This window comes from Rhinolophus ferrumequinum, chromosome 13 (assembly GCF_004115265.2).
Source record: "Rhinolophus ferrumequinum isolate MPI-CBG mRhiFer1 chromosome 13, mRhiFer1_v1.p, whole genome shotgun sequence".
NCBI classification, from domain to species: Eukaryota; Metazoa; Chordata; class Mammalia; order Chiroptera; family Rhinolophidae; genus Rhinolophus; species Rhinolophus ferrumequinum.
The window spans coordinates 53,888,337-53,907,329 of record NC_046296.1 but is presented as its reverse complement, the minus strand read 5'-3'; the positions used below and the strand labels follow the sequence as shown (position 1 = coordinate 53,907,329).

Genomic DNA, 18,993 nt, shown 5'->3' with positions numbered 1-18,993 from the left:
TTTCCTAACTACCTGTGTGGGAGGCATAAAACACCCATTTGAGATATGAGGAAACTGAGGCCCAGAGAAGAACAGTGACATGCCCAAGGCTGCTGGTGTCCGTGGCGCAGCCAAGGCTAGAGGCCAAATCCCATCTCTTTACTGCTCAGCCCAGAGCAGAGATTGCATCCTACATCACTGAGCTTTTTCTAAAACCAACCACTTCTTAATTCTTTGGCTGAATGTCTAAATAAGGATTTTTGCCAATTCTGAGCCCTGCTAACTGATGAAGTTGTCAGAAAAAGATCTAATGATGCTTGAAAATGCAGGGAGTGAGCCAGCTGCCAAATTGCCCTCCCAGCTCTGACTCTGCATCAGGGAATCAGGACCCTCCCACTGGGTGGGGGTGTGCTGGAGGTTGAGACTCTGCTGCTTTGCATCAGCTGCGTGATGTGGACAAACTCCTCAGCTGTGAATGAGGATAATAATTTCCTCCTCGTTCAGTTACTTTGAAGATTAAATGAGATGATGTGTGTGTGACATCTCAGCACACACAGATTGCAGGGCAGGCTGGGAGGGAGGGACAGGGGGGCCAGCTGGCCTAACTTTGCTAAATGAACTAAGGTGGCCATGCCTGCAGCCCTGGGTGAGTGACAGCTGAAGTTACCAGCTCCATTTGGGGTGGCACTGGGTTAGCCCCAGTATTTACCTTGGGAATGGGGGCTCAGGGAGCCAGCATGCTTCTCTTCATGGGATGAAAGTCTCAGAGTGACCTCAGGCCCTGTGATGTGGGGCCTTGGGTTAGGAGCCTGAGAAGTTGGGCGGGCCTCACCCATTGTTCTCTCTCCCTTTCTCAGTGGAACATTTGTCCTGTTCAGGAGCCTGGGCCCTAGGCATGGGGCCTGGCTTGGTGACTTGGGATTCAGATAATTCCCAGGCCTACCACAGAAGGTGGGCTCTGGGAGAGGCCCTCCTGAAATGAGCTGGACCTAAGTATAGGCCTTCCCAAAACACGAGACACACACGTGTGGTCTGCCACCCAAGGGCCGGCTTGGGTAGGTGCCCCAGCTAAAGATGGGAAAAGCCAGTCCCCCTCAATCACCAGCGGTCCAGGCCACAACTCCCTCCTATACTCCTTCTTCCCCCTGCTGCATACATGTCTACAAAAGTCATGTCAAATACTTTTGTAGACATGTATGCACACACATGTCACCTGCTTTCCCAAAATATGGAAAAGTATGGAGAAAAGTGAACAGGTCTTGGGTGCAGATGTATTTCTGCAATTCTGTGGCTTTGATGGAGCTTTTAACTCCTTACACACTCAGCTTCCTCATCTGTAGAATGCAGAAATACCATTGTGCTTTACACACCTGTTGTGAGGATCGAATGAGGCATGAACAGGGCTTGCAACCATGAAGCATATGACTAATGGCAAAGGACATTTGGGGCTGGAAAGTAGAATTGCTATAACCACGCAAGTGGCTTCTATTTTTAGCAAGCCAGGGAGAGTATCTGAGGGTGAGGGAGGGGCCCGGGCAGTGGCCTAAATACAGCACGAGGATTATCACTGGATCCAGCTGTCCTGATCCAGGCTATGGGTGATCAAAGATTCTCCCCTCCCAGCATGCTGTCTTTCCTCTGTGCTCAACTCTCTGCCCTCTGGCCGAATACAGTGTGCTCAGAGGACTGCTCTGAGCTCCTGGGAGCCAAGAGGTGAATGTTAAGAGTGGGCAGCCTGGTTCCTCATCAGGGATCAAACCTCAAAAGGAGTCTCCTCAGGATGTGGTGGAAGTGGAAACAGCCTAGGCGGGAGCGGGAGTGGCCTGGGTTCCAACCTCAGCTCAGCCTCTGATGGGCCTTTTGACCTTATATGGTCATGTCCCATCTTTGAGCCTCGGTTTCTTCATCTGCAAAGGCCTGTCCACCCTTGGGAGGTGCAGTGAGGTAGTGGCCATGAAAAAGCTCTGACAAAATTGATCAAAATATGCACAGGAAGACACCTAGAGTCCAGGTACTGCCCCCCTTCCCACCCCAACTTCTTCTCAGATGGATAGGCAGACTCAGAGTCTTTCCAGGTGTGCCATGGCCCATGTAAAAGGGGCTCAGGAACCCCTTCCAGCCCAGGACTCTGCAAGATGAAGCAGGATAGTCATCTATAATAGCGGAGTTTTCACTGGACTGATTGCTTACCCCCTTTGACCCTGTGGTTCCCTAACTGTCAATGTGGTTAATAACTCAGCCAGCCAAGGGCTGCTGGGAGAGTTAGTACAAGTTCCCATGGGCTGAGCGGCTGGCCTGGTCCAGCCGCAGGACAGCACGAGGGAGGTTCTTCTGGGGCTCTCAGGGAGGAGTACTGTGCCCAGGTCTGCTTGGCTGCCCCAGAAGCCACTCAGCATCCTAAGAAGTGGGAAGGGGATGCTGACAGAGCAGGACCAGGATGTCTTGGGCTGGGTCTCTCTAGAAGGGACTGTGCCCACCAGGCAGCCTGAGTGAGCCTCTCTGGGCCCCAGTGCTTGGCCCTGGGGTCAAGAATCTGAGATCTGCAAAGCTCCAAGGTTTGTGATTCTCCCTTTTGTTCTGAAACCTGAATTTCCTGAGAAAAGGCCATCTAAGCCCTCAAGACCTCACTCAGTTCATAACGCACAGGAAATGCATAGTAACTACTTATGGGATGAATGAATGAGAACCAGGTGTGAGAACCCCTATTCATCAGACTCCAGAAAAATGTCTCTTATCCACAGGAATGTCCCTCTGATAATCAACAGGACAAGGAGTGACATTTCCCAGGGGTCCTTGGGAAAGGAGGGGGTTCCCAGAGCAGCCTCGCTGGGCTAGAATATGGTGTGGGGACGGAACAGCATGGGAGCAAGGCTCTGAGGACACCAGTCAAGCAGAGTATTTGGGAAGAAGTTGGGAGTGAAGAGAACAAGAGAAAAGTCAGGGGTGGGGGCGGTGGGCAGCTGCTGTCTGTGTGGAAGATTCTGAGATGGCAACAATGAAGAGAGGCTGTTTTTGAGATGTTTTACTTAACATCAAGAATGCAAATATTATTCCTCTATAAAGATGACAGGTTGAACACTTGCACCTGTTCTCATTCTCTTTTGACACCCGATAAAACTAAAGTAAAGGGAGTCTTTAGAGGCATGACCTACAAAAACAGAGAGAACACGAGAAAACAGCAGCAGTTACACAGTGACACGCATGGGAAGCAGATGAATGAGTGGTAAGTGACCCAACAGACATGAGAGATCACAGCCCTGAGCCCACAGTGGGAAAAGTTGATCATCAACCTATTTTATATCCCAGAATCCTCTTAAGGCTCTGGAACTGGAAGCACCAGGTTGCACAAGAAATAGAGGTCAGCTAAAAGGAGGATTGACTGAAAGTCTTGGAAAGCAGTTGGAGTTCCAGATCTCCCCCTACTCAGTGCTGTCGGGTGATTGTCCCTCCCCAGCTCCTGCCAAAATTGGAAGGTTGTTCTCTGGGATGAATATAACAGAGGCTTTCTGCTCTGGGGAGGTCAGCCACATTTGAGAACTGGAGATTAAATAAATATATGCATGCTGAAGCCTGAGATTCCACCAGCCCTCTTTCCTGACTCAGCCCCAGAATACTGGCAGCCAGGACTTGACTCCCATCTTCTCTAGAGTGTCCTCAAGAAATGGCCCCTTCTGCTCACTTTCGAAGAAAGTTCCAGTCAATAAATCCCACCCAGGGACTCAAGCTTTTAAACAGCTTTTTAGCAACCACCACTGACTCTTAATGATGAGCAGACAATTACCAGATATCCAAGGAAGGCTTGTGACAGGAAAGACAGAGACCTAACCACGCTAGTGGGGGAAAGCACTTTGTAGAAAAGACCAGAGAAGACATTGCATCCAGGAAAAAGGAGAGGATACTATAAAAGGGGTGGGGGGGGAGGGACAGAGAAAGAAAATGAGCTCTTGGGAATCAAAACCATAATGGCAAAAGTGAAAAACTAAATTAGAGTTGAAGTTAAAGTTGAGGAAATCTCCCGGGAAGAAGAGCAAAGATATGAACATGAAAAGAAGGAGAGAAGAGATGAAAAGTAAAGGACCAGGAGGGAGATCCAAGATGGCAGAGTAGATAAACACTCTGCCTGCTTCCTTCTGTGAACAAATTAAAATTACAACTAAATTATAGAACAATCAACCTGGAGAATCATCTGAAGTCTGACTGAACAGAAGTTTTATAAGGATATAAAAAAGAAGCCATGTCGAAACTGGAAGGAGGGATGGATAAGCAGAACTGGCTAACTCCAAACTTCCGTGTGGCGGTTGAGAACTGGGTAGGATATCTCAGCCAAAGAGGTTCCACCCAGAGGAGCGAGGGAGTCCAGCCCCACACCTACCTCACCAGCCCAGAATACTGGTGCCGGGAAGAGGAGGTCCCACAACATCTGGCTGTGAAAAACAGTGGGGATTCTGATCATCTGGGTAGGATGAAAGACAGTGGGAAACCCAGGCATTCTCTTAAAGGACCTGCACACAGACTCTCTCACTCCCAGGCACTCACCTTGGGCTCTAGCGAAGGGACAGTAACTCAGGGGGTGTCAGAGACATAGAGGGGTGCAGATTGAGTTGTGTGGCTGCTGAATCTGATTGGTCTGGTGAGCTCTACAGTTCTTCCCTGCTGATTCACTGGGACCCCACCCCACCCAACTCCCCTAATGCTAGAGGTACTTTCTCCAAGAGCACCTAGTCCCACCAGCCTGAATTGCACTCTTTCTTGGAAAACTATCAGAGTCCGACAGACCCCGGGCAGGCAGTGGCTGGACTCAGTGTGCTCTAAGACTTTTGTTGACTAACTTCAGGTTCAGCACTGGCACCAAACCAGAATTTACATTAAACTGGTGACCACAGGTCTTTTTACTCTAGTGACTCCCTGAGACTCTGCCTCAACCAACTTGCGTACCACATGAGGCTTTATCAGTGGCTGAACCTTAAGGGAGCTTGCAGGTAGCAGCAGGCCCCAGGGTGTACTAGAATTTTGCAGAGCTACCCCAGACCCAGTACTGATGGCAGATGTCCTCGGTTTGCAGTGTGGCCTCTCCCACATACCTCCAGGGTTAGCACAGGTAGCAAACAACTGCAGATAACTTTGTAGCTCTTATCAGGTAGTTCCCGGCCAGTCACAGGCGGTGGGTGACCTTGGCCTGTACTGGAGCCCTTCATAAGAGGCTCCAAAAGCAGCATACTTAGAGGTTGGCCTCAGCCTAATTAGCCCCACAAGTGGCACACCCAAAGGCACCAGATTGCCTACTAGGTGGGATTGCCTACTAGGGCAAATCCCACTCAGGGGGGTAAGTCCCCCACACATTACCCTATAAGCTGTGGACATGGCTAAACCCCACAGCCAATCAGCCTGAAGGTCAATCCCACCTACTGACATGCCAATAGCAACCAAGCCTCAACTATAACAGGAGGGCACACACAACCCACACAAGGGACCCTCCTGGAGCATCCAGTGCAGGTGACAAGGGAGACTGTGCCACTGGGCCCCACAGGGCACCTACTACATAAGGCCACCTGGCCAAGATTGGGGGATATAGCAGATCTACCTAACACATAGAAACAAACAGAGAGGCAGCCAAAATGAGGAAACAAAGAAATACATCACAAATGAGAGAACAGGAGAAAAATCCAGAAAAAAAACTAAATGAAATGGAGACAAGCAACCTACCAGATACAAAGTTCGAAACAATGATTATAAGGATGCTCAAGGAATTTAGTGAGAATTTCAGCAAAGAGATAGCAAGCATAAAAAAAAAACTATAAAAAAAGAACCAGTCAGAAGTGAGGACTATAATAATTGAAATCAAGAATGCACTAGAAGGAATCACCAGCAGACTAGATGAAGCAGAGGCTTGAATCAGTGACTTGGAACACAAGCAGAAAACACTCCATTGGAACAGCAAAAAGAAAAAAGAATAAAAAAAAAAATGAAGGTAGTTTAAGAGACCTCTGAGACGACATCAAACATGGCAACATTCACATTATGGGGGACCCGGAAGGAGAAAAGACAAAGCAAGGGATTGAGAACCTATTTGAAGAAATAATAACTGAAAACTTTCTTAACCTGGTGAAGGAAATTGACATACAAGTCCAGGAAGTGGAGAGAGTCCTAAACAAGATGAACCCAAACAGGCCCACACCAAAACACATTATAATTAGAATGGCAAAGGTTAAAGATAAAGAGAGAATACTAGAAGCAGCAAGAGAAATACAACTAGTTAGCTACAAGGGAGCTCCCATAAGATTGTCAGCTGATTTCTCAACAGAAACTTTGCAGGCCAGAAGCGATTGGAACAAAATATTCAACGTGATGAAAAGCAAGGACCTACAACCAAGATTAGTCTACTCAGCAAAGCTATCATTGAGAATCGAAGGACAGATAAAGAGCTTTCCTGACAGGAAAAGCTAAAGGAGTTCATCACCACCAAACCAGTATTACAAGGAATGTTAGAAGGACTTCTTTAAGATGGAAAAAAAAAATCAAAATTATGAATAATAAAATGGCAATAGCTACATATCTATCAACAATTACTTTCAGTGTAAGTAGATTAAATGCTCCAATTAAAAGACATAGGAGGGCTTAATGGATAAGAAAACAAGAACCTTACATATGCCTCCCAAAAGAGACTCACTTCAGATTGAAAGACACAGAGAGAAAGTAAAGGGATGGAAAAAGAGATTTCATAAAAATGGAAATGAAAAAAAAAAAACCTAGGATGACAATACTTATACCAGACAACACAGACTTTAAAACAAAGACTGTAACAGGGACAAAGAAGGACCCAGTAATCCCACTTCAGGGTATTTATCTGAAGAAACCCAAATGCTACTTCGAGGGGATGTGTACATCTATATGTTCATTGCAGCATTGCTTACAATGGACAAGATGTGGAGGCAGCATGGGTGTCCATCGATGGATAAATGGAAAAAGTAGGTGGTACAAATATATAACGGAATATTGCTCAGCCTTGGAAGGGAATGGGTTCTTGCCATCTGTGGTGGCATGGATGGACCCGGAGGGACTTGTGCTGAGTGGAGTGTCAGACAGAGAAAAACAGATGTAATGAGATTTCAGTTATATGTGCAACTTAAAGAATGAAATAAACAAAATAGAAACAAATTCATAGATACAGAGAACATTTTGATGGTTGCCAGATGGGAGGGGGGTTGGGGATGAGTGAAAAAGGTGAAGGGATTAAGGAGTACAAATCAGTTGTTACACAATAGTCATGGGGATGTAGTGTATTTCATAAGGAATATAGTCCATAATATCGTAATAATTATGTGTGGTGTCAGATGGGTACTAGATTTGTCAGGTTGATAGATGGGAGGGGGTTGGGGGTAGGGTGTAAAAGGTGAAGGGAGTAAGAAGCACAAACTGATAGTTACAAAATAATCATTGGGATCTAAAGTAAAGCATGGGGAATATAGTCAATGATATGTTAATAACTATGTACAGGGCCCGGTGGGGACTAGACTAGTCAGGGGGATCATTTCTTAAATTATATAAAAGTCTAATCACCATGATGTACACCTGAAATTAATATAAAATAATACTGAACATCAAAAAAGAAAAGTAAAGGACCAACCCAGGATATTAGATCATCAGGATATTAGAGTTCCAGAAAGAGAGAACAAAGAAAAACAGAGGGGAGAAATTATCAAAGAAATAATTCATTGAAATGTCCTTGAACTGAATAGTTTCCACTGAATGAGTCTTCTGTTTGCCCAGTACACAGAGAAAAGGACTCATTCCAACTCACATCATTGGAAATTTCAGAATACTGGGGTCAAAGAGAAGAGCCTATAAGTTTCCAGAAAGAAAAAAAAAAGATCAGGATACAGAAAGGCTTTGGAATTCTCAATAACAACAGCCAAAGCTAAAATGCAGTAGAGTGATGCTTTCTAAATTCTGAAGAAAATTGATATCCAATTTATAATTAGATTTCCTCTAAACTCTCAAGTGTGAGGGGAGAATGAAGACATTTTCAGATATGTGAGGTGTTAAAACATTTACTTCCATGCACCCTTTATCAGGAAGCTACTAGGGGATGTGCTCCACCAAAACAAGGGAGTAAACAGAGAGAAAGGAAGTCGGGGAAATGGCAGATCCAAGCGAGAGGTGAAAAGAATCTGGATGATTGTGAAAGGAGATCCCACAATGACAACACCTACCAGGCTCATAGGGCAGCCTGGTCCTGATTAGAGCTGGTCGGAAGGCTCCAAGAAAAAACTTGCCAAGAAAATGTAATGTATAGAAAATGTCTCACTTAATGCCTTTAGAGACGATTTAGAGAGTTGGCAGAGGTTTGGTGTCAACTTAATAATGTAGAAAACTAAGCAAAAACAACGATGATACCAGGAAAAAACAACAATAAATGTGCAGAAAGGGAAAAAGAATCATAGTCTATTTCATGGCTCAGATCTGAATATCTTATGCAGTCATAATAATGTAACAATGAATATTGGTCTAACCCAAATTATTATATAACTATATTGGCAGGGCAGGGGGAGGGAGTGAGGTATAGGATGGGTGCAGGGGAAGGGGAGGTTAAACCTCTTCTCTAGGGGGGAAGTCCAAGGCTGAGGTACCCACAAGGGGCAATACAAGTGTGCTCTTTAGATCCGTGGAGGCAAGTGGCAAGAATGAGCTCAGAGCTGAAAATGGTTGCCTCCAGAGAAGGCAAATGAGGGTAACCCTCACAGAGCAACTTGACTCTTGGCATGCAGGAATAATTGTGACTTAAAAACTGAAATAAATAAATAAATATTAAAACATATTCTCCCATCCCTGCCCCTCCTACTTTGGTAATTTCCTGAGAGGCTGAATAAATAGGAGGACTTCCTGTTGCTGAAAGTTTGGGGAGTGAGTTCTTTGCCAGCCATTCTAAGCAGAGAGGTCCAGACGACAAGCAGGCTTCAGGAAGGCTCAGAGAAACTGGGCAGAGATGGGAACGGAGATGGAGCTGAAACCTCAGGAGCCACACCTGGGGAGCCTCCTGACCCCTCAGGCAGGTTTCCAAACCTCTCCAGGCTTTTATAGAATTGATGCTGTGATAGACTGCAGTAGGGGCTGGGCTGTGCATAGACCACCTGCACCTGCAGGGAGGGGGGAAGAGACCAGTGGAGCAAAGTGGCCCCGTTTGGTATGCAAGTTTCCACCAGATCTGCTTTGAGACCCCAAGCCACCCACAGTCCTGGGCTCAGAAATTTGAAACCCGGGTCACACCAAGCGACTACTCATCTGTGTTTACAGAAAGCAAGATTGTTATTTACAAGAACAGAAACACTGAGCTAATTTACTTTTAAATACACCAAACAGAGCGGCAGACAAAAAGAAAACAGCAGGCTTCTGAGTGGAAAAGGCAGGGCAGTCTTGTCAGCAGGCTTTCCCGACTCTTCTCTCGTGCCCGGGCCACACTCTCGCCTTGCTCTCTGGGGATAGGCAGACCCTCCACAATATTAAAAAACCCACTCTTTCCACGAGTGAACCCAAGTTAAAAAAACAGGACTTGCTTCCCAGACCACTCAAGACCCTGAGCCAAGTTACAGCCATGCCCAGAGCTCCCTGGGGCCCCATTCTCAAAGCCTTTTCCAGAGATGTGTTCTGGGCAGTATGAGTCACGCAGCTCCCGTCCTTGGGGCTGCAGAGGACACAGGGACACTCAGGCCCCCACCCCCCAGCAAGCCTCTCCTTGCTCATTTTGGGAAGCAAGATTTTTTGCTTCATCCAGGATTGGAAAGACACGGAGAGAAGCTTTACTCCTAGATCTAAATCCCCAAAAGTTAGTCTGAGGACCAGTGATAATCAGTGACAACGTTCTTGACAACCAGTAACAAAGGGGAAAAAATAAGGACAGAAAGGGATGTGTATGGAAAGAACGGTTCTTGCTTCTGGGGTTAGAGCTTTCCTACATTTTGTTCTAAAATGAACGTTTTTTTTAAAAAATTAAATGACAGTGATTGTGGTTGACATATTTTTTAATGTCCTTACTTGGCAAAATTGGAAAGTTGGCATCTCTAGCTAGTCCTTCCTCAAAAAAAAGAATTTCTGTTTTGAAATTTTATGACTATGAATGTCCAAAATCTGGGACGTACTATGGTGGATGACAAAAAAGAGACTAAGACTCAGGGCCAGAATCACAAACTCAGAGGGTAGGGAGGGCACCAACACACAGAGTCCAGTCTCCTTTTGGTACCAAAATGTGATGGAATATCTCAGCTAAATGGTTGGCCAGCCCTGCTTGGTGCCCTTCAGTGACAGGGAGCTCATTCTCTATGCACAGTTCTGATGAATAGAAAATACTTCCTTGGCTTGGTGAGAAATCTTGGTCCTTGGACCCAAGCCTGTGCCTGTGCCAGGCCTGCCCTCTTTCAAGGCAAACAGATTCCATGCCCACCTCCCTCCAACCCAGTCTTCTTTGGTCGGGATCTATCTGTTTGCTTCCTGTGATCCCCAGTCATTCCTCTGGTGAAGTGACCTGCCTAAGATCTCATGGCTAGCCAGTTAGTTCAAATCCAGCTCTTCTGCTCCGGGCCCAGTACCCTGTCCCCTAGTTCTCTAGATGTGGCGATGGCTCACTGTCCTCAATTCATGAGATGGCTCTGGTTGTTCAGAAGCAGTTGGAAAAGCAACAAAGGAACCAAAGTGAAAGAAAAATAAACATACAAAGAAGTCAATGGGATCCCAATAAACACATATCTGCATAGAAAAAAGTATGAAAGGAAATAAGGCAAAATGGTCATGATGGTTGTCAGCCCTTGAGGTGGGTTACTCGATGATTTTGTTGTATTTTTGTTTTTCTGTGTTTTCCAGTTCTATTTATTTTTTTATATTGACCTGGTTTTTATTTGTATGAGAGAATAAAATAATGACCATTTAAAAAGATGAAATACGAAAAGTAAGACTAAGGTAATCTCATCCCAAGACCCCATCTCAGTTCACAGCCACTGTCCAAAGAAAAAGTTCTTGGGTATCTGGTGCTCCAGAGATGGCCCAGACCCTAGCCCCGCCCTGTGGGTGTGGTCTGCAGGGAGACCCACCCTCCCCAGCTGTCCATCACTGTGCTTTTACAGCAGCCTGACCTTCCTGCTGCATGGACACCTAGCCTGGCTGCCCAATGGTGAGCCCAAAGCCACGCAGACTCCAGACCTCCTGGGGTCCTTGCCAGTGTGCTCCCGCCCATTTGCCCCTCCTCCATTCTTCTCAAGCCTTGCTGCCCCCTTCGCCAACCCACCCCTAGCTCTCACCCCTGTGATGGAAGAGAGGAGTGGATGAGAAGATAAACGGTGGGTGCTGAGGACCATGGCTTACCCCTACAAGGTCTGTCACACACAGCACAGAGTAATACATACTGTTTTACAGACAAGGGACTAAGGCTTAAAGGGGAAATGTTATACGTGGGGTGTGATGAGTTGGGTCAGACCCAGACATCAGATCCTAGTCCAGTGTCTGTCCTCTAGGCTCAGAACAGAGCCCCCAGGCCCCACTAGAGTGTGCTGGGTCCATGCAGAGTGCTGGTGCCACAGATCACCTGACACCCTCCATGCCAGCCCTCCAGGTTGCTCCCCAGGGCACCTTACAGACCCAGGCACACGGTAAACACTGAGCTAAGAAGTACAGGGCCCAGCCTGGGTGTCAGAGTCTTGACTGATGGTCCATGTTCTGCCATCAGGTAGCCCTGGACAAGTCATTTCCCTTTCAGGGCCTCAGTTTTCCGACGGGTAAAACCAGGGTGGAGAGCCTTTCTTTGACAGGGAGTAGACTGGGTAATCTCCAAATTTCTTTCCCAGCTTAACATTCAGATATTCTGGGACTGATCAGTGACAACAATCATCCCCCACCCATTCGGCCTTGCCTCTGTGGGCTGCCCCTTGGGTCCCTGAGTGGATAGTCTAGGTCTGAGAGAAGTCGCGGCCACCATGTGTAGGTGTGTTTAAGCACATGTGCATGTGAGAGGGTGTGGACATGTGGTGCACATGTGGGTGTGGAGGGGTACGTATGTGAGTAGGAGCTACCAGGACAGGTTTTGTACCTGGCACAGGTACATTCTCCAATTATTTCACCTTTTTGAGGACTCTGCTCCTTTCCTTTCCAAAGCCCCAGCCATGCCACGTCCCCTCCAGTCCCCTTCTCGTTCCTTTGACTTCTCCGGTCCTGCCTCTGTCTCAAGCCCCAGCTCTGTGTTCTTTCTCTGTCTCCACCTTAGAACAAGACCTGTCACTTTGGAGCCCTCCTTGAATGTGTGCCCCCTGCATCCGTGTGATCTCTTCCTCAGGATGCCTCCCCCACCCAGGTCCCTGGCCCTCTCCCAAGAGATGCCCACAGCTCTCAGAGTGCATCTTGTTCCAGACAGAAATGAAGATGGGTTCTATTGCATGACAAATTCAAAGCATTCATTTTTCTGCTGAGATCCAAATGAAAATTCAGGAAGCCTGACACCACCATGATTTGTTAACCTGACATTGCCTCTCTATGCATTGAACAAATTTTAATTAAAATCTCAGAATTGATTAGGGAGCCCTTTTGTTGTGCACCTCTGGGCTCTTCCAGGCTTCCTGGGGGAAGGGCAGGGCTTTGTCTCAACAGAGACAAAGGCTCAAGGATGGTCCCTAAAAGATTGGGAGTGGGGGCGGTAGGTGCTGACAACTCAGGCGCGCACAGCCTGTTGGAGTGCAAGGAGCCTTAGGGAGTACATGGAAACTCCAGCCATCCCCATCTCTCCACCCACTTCACAGGTGAGGAAACTGAGACCAGGACTTTCAGCCCCTCAGCAGATGCCAGTGACACCACTGTCACCCCACCCCACTCCCCTGGACTCACCCTCAGGGCTGGCAGGGAGTTGACCTGGTCCATGGTCAGTGTCGCCTCCTTGTAGTACTTTCCAGGGGGGCAGAGCTTCAGGAAGGTGTCAGGGATGCTGAGAAGAGAGGAGTGATGGGCTGGGGGGTAGAGACCAGCAAGCCCCTGCCCTGCTGGGCCCTCTTTGGAGGAAGGGAACTCAGGATTGACTGACACAGAAAAGGCAGTGGTAAATCTTTCCACCTTCTTAGAAACATCCCTGAGGTTCCATGGCTCCCAGCACATTGTGTGTGTGTGTGGGGGGGGGGGGCGGGCGGGGAAAGATGAGCCAAGTGTGAGGAAAGGTGCGTGAATGTTCTCTGTAGCCTGGAACACACTCTAGAAATGTCATCCATAGGAAGTCAGAGCTGGAAGGGACTTCTGTCATCACTCAGTCCAGTCCTTCATTTATAGATGGAGAAACCAGTAGGGACTTGTTTGGGGAAGCCAGCCTGCAGCCCCAGGCTATCTGCCCAGGCCCACCTTTAGCCCCCAGGAAAGAGGTCACTCAGTGGGTGTGACCGAGTCAGGATTAGAACCCAGCTGCCTACAGCCAGCAAACCACGTGGCTGCCCTAGGCCCAGCAAGCTGGTAACAGACTGTGGGACTAGCAGTTGTCCTAACCGATCCTGGAATCCATGTCTCTGCCTGCAGACCCCCACCTGATCCAGGGAATTTTGCTTGTGAGTGACAGGCAGAGGGTGAAACGCTGTGTGACTACTGAGAAGAAGAGGGCAGGAGGGAACTCTGCCCCAGGACAAGAGAGGACAAGCCCTCATCCTCCAGTCTCCTCCTGTGTTCATGGAGAACAGACTACACCAGCCTTGTAAGGGGCCCTGAACTATCGCCAGAGACTACTCTGACAAGCTTGGGAGGGAGAGAACTGAGAGGCAGGCTGTGGAATGGGTAGCAGGAGACATTCTCCAGGAAAGTGTTGGGGGGAAACTGAAGGATGGTGAGGAGGAGAGGAAAGCCATCGGTAACGCAGGGTCTCAGCTCCCACTCCCCACACAAGAACGCAGGATATGGTGAGGCCAAAAAGGAACAACAACGGAGCCATAGATAGGGGAGTTCACACCACTATGTTCTCGATGGCGGCTGATCAAGACACAAAAGCAAACATCCGCCAGTACCCCAACAAGGGGTGTTCCTGCACCCGTCTCGCTGGAGGCCGGGCAAGACACAGGAAGTAGGATCCTCACGATCCGCGATCCAAAATCCACTTGCTAACGCACTTGCTAGCCGCCATCTGCCATCTGCTTCTCTTCCAGCCAACCAACCAACCCCTTGCTAACAGCAGTCCGTGCTTGCTAGCTCAGCCACGGCAGTTATATCAATGGCCAATGGCTAAGTGGTTACAGATGACGGCCAACTAGTCACAGCTGACGGCCATCTACGACCCGAGCCAGCACCTTTCCACATGAGGCCGAGAGCTTGGAAACTGCTCTCTGGGACTCTGTCCCCACACCATCATTGCAGGAGTGTCCAGTAGCCTGAAAGGGGAAGAGGCAGTGGGAGCCATATGTCCCAAAGGGAGTGTTTTATCACTGTCATTGTTAGAATCACTGGTGGGAGGTGATAATAAAAAGCAGACTGAACTTCAGTAGTTTTTATTAATTTTTAAGAATTCCCTGAGGCTATATGGCTGGTACCCAGGGTGGACTGCTCCCACTTTCTGCTCCCAAGGTTCCCCACTGGGAGTGTTGCTGCATGGTGCCAACTGTCAAGGACATTTTTCATGTAACATGCATGACAATCTTACAAGGACAGGACCATTATCTCTCTAGTTTACAGACAAGGAAACTGAGGCTCAAGGAGGTAAAATAACTTGCCTAAGGTCACAGAGTGGTAAGTGTGAAAGCCAGAGCTGCAGACACCCCAGCTCTTTCCCCAGGAGCCCAGAGAAGGGAGGTGTCAGGACAGCTGAGGTAAAAAGAAGGAACCCCTCCTGTCGCTGCCACCCTCTTTTCTCATTTACCAAGCTCCATGTGCTAGGTGCATTAAAGCATATTGTCTCACTGAATCTTCCCAACAGCCCCTGGGAGAGGCATAGGGGTGATAATTTCTATAGATGGGTAATTTCTAAACACAGGCTCAGAGAGCTTAAGGGATGTGCCCAAGGTCAGATAGCTTGGAAGAAATGGAGCGGGGTCTGAACCCTAAACCAGGTTCTTCGGGCTGTGCCCCCACCCCTAAAGCGTTTGCTTCCGACCAGGTGAGAGACTTGCAGCCCCACTCCCCTGGAGAGCTTTCTGGGGAGGGGGTGCTGTGGGGAGGGCCCTGCCCAGACTTCATGCCTTTCCAGGCCTCTGAGTGGGTGGGCTGTCCGCAGATGAATCAGTGGCTGTGTCTCAGCTGCCACAAAATGTTCTCCTCCTCCAAATATGGATCAGCTGGCTCTAAGTGGAGCCCTGAATTAATCTCTAATGGACTCAAAGTCAAAGCCATTTGAAAAGCTCACACGCTCAGCCTTGCCAGAAGTCATTCGGCCCAGGCTGTGTCTCCCTTCTACACCTAGCTCGACACAGGGTAGGGGCGGTCTGCAGCTCTGCTGTTCACACTTGGTGGGGCGTTGGACCTGCCATGTCACCTCTCAGGCCTCAGCTTCCCCTCTGTAAGATGAGTCCAGGTACTCCCCCACCTCCCTCCGGTACAGGCTTTCTGGAGCTATTTCTGTACCTCTCTCTGGCATCCTGTCCACCCCTGGCCTCTGAGGCCCTCGAATTTAGCAGTTTTCAACTGGGTCCCATATTAGAATCATGTGGGGAGCATGGGAAAGGATCTGAGTCCAGCCCTAGAGATTTTCATTCAAGGCCAGGGTAGGGCCTACTCACCTGTCAGTTCTACAAGCTTCCATGTTTCTATGGCAGAAGCAGGACCGAGAACCAGGTCCCGTGCAGGCCTTGACTTCCACTCCTCTAGTCCCAGCCTGGGCTTGGGATCAATAGTCCTGTGGTACTGCAGATATTGTATAAATAGCCCTGTCTTTAGCCTGAAAGTGTGGCTTTTTGTGCCATTATCTGCTGCCTCCAAGTTGTGTGCCTTGGGCAAATCACCAAAATTTCTCTGATCCGTTTTCCTCATTTGCAAAAAGGAGATGATAATACCGTGAAAAGAGCAGCTACCACATACTCAGCCCTGACCCCTGTGCCAGGCACTGCTCTAACTCCTGACATGGATTTGATCATCTAATTATCCTAGTGACAACCATGGGAGGTTAGGTTCCAGTCCTCTTACGTCACACCTTCTGTAAGTGTGGGGACTGAGGCTCAGCGAAGGTAAGAAACTCACCCACAGTCACACAGCTAGGAAGTAGCAGAGCTGAGCCTCGAACCCAGGACTGTGGCTTCCAGGAAGGAAGTCTGAAAACCGCTTTGCCTGCTGGCCTGCAGGTGGTCTAGAAGGACTAGGAGCTAAAGGCCAGGACACGGCCTGGAGACTGGAAAGTCTCCATTTCTATGGCTTGGAATTTCTCCTGTGGATTTATTCTCACCTGTTGGATAAACTTTTTCTACATAAATGGTTGATATAACATTATTTGTAAAACTGAAAACCATAAACAACATACGTGTACTTTACAGGAGTTCGGTAAAATGGATTATGCTTCTACCACAGGATGGAATGCTCCACAGCTATTAAAAAACAATGAAGCAGATCTCATGTGCTTTAAGTCAAAACTAGCCCAGATGAAAACTTAAAAAAAAAAAGTCCAAAACAGTATGAATGCTACACTATAAATGGGTAAATGCTACAGCATGAATGAGATAAATTTTTTGAAGGCTATATATATGTAGGTCTATCTATGAAAGATTCTTCTGGAAGGCTAAATGAGAAACTGACTGAACAGAAGCTATCTTTGGGGAGAAGGCCTGGGAAAGGGGAGGGAAACATTTGCTTTTCATTGAGAACTATCTATGCTATTAGAATTTTCTAGCCATGTTCACATATTACGTTTTAAAATTCTATTTTATTTTTATTCAAGAGTTACATTTTAGAAAATCTCAATATGGTAGTAGAATATGAGTCATTTGGAGTTTTGTCATATTTTTGTATATTTTTAAAAAGTGAGTGAATTTTAATTTTAAAAGGAAAAGAATGTAGCCCCAGACTGTCGCTGGTCTCCGTAGCTCCCTGTATCTGGCCATCCCTCAGTCCCTATTTGTGCCTGAGGAGTCTCATGCTTGTGGCAAAGTCATTGCCTTGTCTGGGACCCTGAGTGGGAAGTGTGGCTTCCAGGCTGGATGTCACGGTTGAGGAGGGTGAGTCAAAGGTGAGACAATGAGGGGAGAGGGTCCCAGTGCTGAGGGTCTAAAAGTGCTCTCCTTATGTCAACCCCACCTCACCCCATGCCTTAGTGAGCTCAGTTACCCATCTAACAAGTTTTCATTGAGTACCTGGCTTGGGCCGGGCACTCACTCATCTCTTAGGCCTTTTACTACCTCTGCAATCCCAGGACGGGTTATTGTGATGGGTGTCTTTACCCTGGGACCTTCCCTAATGGACGGAAACCTGCCTGAGAACAGGGACTGGCCACTGCTCCCAGTGCCGTCAGAGTGTCTGCCACATACCAGGACCTGAAGAGAGGCTTGGGGACGGAAGGGAGGGAGGACACCTTACTGAAGAGAAATGCAGTCGCACATCAAGGTTACCCAGCCAGTGAATGGCCCACGTGGGCTTCAGACCTCTTTACTGAGCCCTTCCTCCTTCCCCACATTACCCCAAGGAGGCCCTGTCCATCTCTGATTCTGTGAAGAAACTGTGCCTTGGCTCTCATAGCAGCCTAAAGCCTAACATTTCACTCAACTCCGGTCTAGCCTGGGAATCACGGCCTCAGACTCTTAGGGCTGGGGTCCACCTCTGCCTGCCCTTGCAGCCTCACCTCCAGGGCTCTGTGGGTCTGAGTAGAGACCGCACTCAGGGACCAGGGTGCGGCTCTACTAGGGCAAGACTCCAGCTCAGGGACAGGCAAAGGGGGCCCTTCTACTCACCACAGGATTTCATTTCTGGTCAGAAAAGTCAGGGCCTACAACAAACCACAGACAGGTGACCCTGCCCACTCCGTCCAGCTCTGCCCTGGCCTCCCAGGGAGTGGGGAGCTTAGGGGCCAGGGTGGGAAAACCCAAGCTCTCAGGCTATAGTTGGGGAAATGGAGGCACCCCAGCCCTGGCCAGCGAGTGCCCGAGGAGGGAAACGGTGTCCTTCCCTCCTCCCCGATCTCTGATGGCCTTGGGAAAGGAGTGTGTTGGCACAGACCTAAAGAGAGGATCAGAAACAAGACTAAAACTGGACTGTGGGGCAGGAGACAAATGGGGAGGGGGCCTCAAAGGACTGGTCTGGGCCACATGGATGCTGGTTTGGCAAAGGAAGGGCCACCATTACTCCGACTGGTAAATGCTAGAGTTTTGGGTAGGAGTTTTCCTGCTCGCCCCACCCGCCTTGGGAAGCTCTCATGCCCAGAATCTCCTGCCTGATTGACCCGCCTGATATTCTTCCAGGTCCTCCCAATGCATCTGGTACCTCAAACATTGTCCCATGCCAGCCCCACCTTTCTGTCTGCTGTGGAACCTCGGCCCCAAGGGCTCACCAGTTTGTGTGACTAGGTGATCTGGTTGCCATGGTGACCTATAGTCCACCTTCTGTGCATTCTACCTGAGCCCCTGAGTGAGCGAAGAAATAGGTTCTTTTGGTTCCCTAGGCCAATAGACATCGCCTCCCAAACAACGAACAGAAAGGCAGCCCAATATCAGTGTTGGTTCAGGAGTCACGCTGCCTGGGTTCAAATCCCAGATCTGCCCATGCTGACAAGACCTGGGACCTTAGGCAGGTTACTCAACCTTTCTGTGTCTCAGTTTCCTCATCTATAAAATGGGGGTGATAATCATGGGATCGTTGTGAGGATTACTTAAGTTAGTACAGGTAACAATGCCTGGCACAAAATAAGTGCTCAATAAATGTTAGCTATTAGAACCGTGTCCCAAGCACTGTGCGAGGTGTGAAGACACAGAAATGAGAAACATAGACCCTGACCTCAAGAAGTGACCCAAAGAGCACAGAAAAGGGCACTGCACCCCATCATTCAGGGTTCCTGCAGGAGCAGAGGGCACACTCAAATTAGGATAATCTGAAGAGGATCTGTTA

General features: G+C 48.3%; 1 protein-coding gene across 1 annotated transcript in view; it reads right to left on the bottom strand.

Annotated features, from left to right (window-relative positions):
* CIB4 (calcium and integrin binding family member 4) overlaps positions 1 to 18,389 on the bottom strand; it is a 49,933-nt gene extending 31,544 nt beyond the window's left edge. Inside the window, 3 exon segments of the mRNA XM_033125400.1 lie at positions 12,838 to 12,934; positions 17,844 to 17,878; positions 18,336 to 18,389. Coding sequence (XP_032981291.1) covers positions 12,838 to 12,934; positions 17,844 to 17,878; positions 18,336 to 18,389 — 186 coding nt within the window.
* Positions 18,390 to 18,993: the final 604 nt, after the last annotated feature.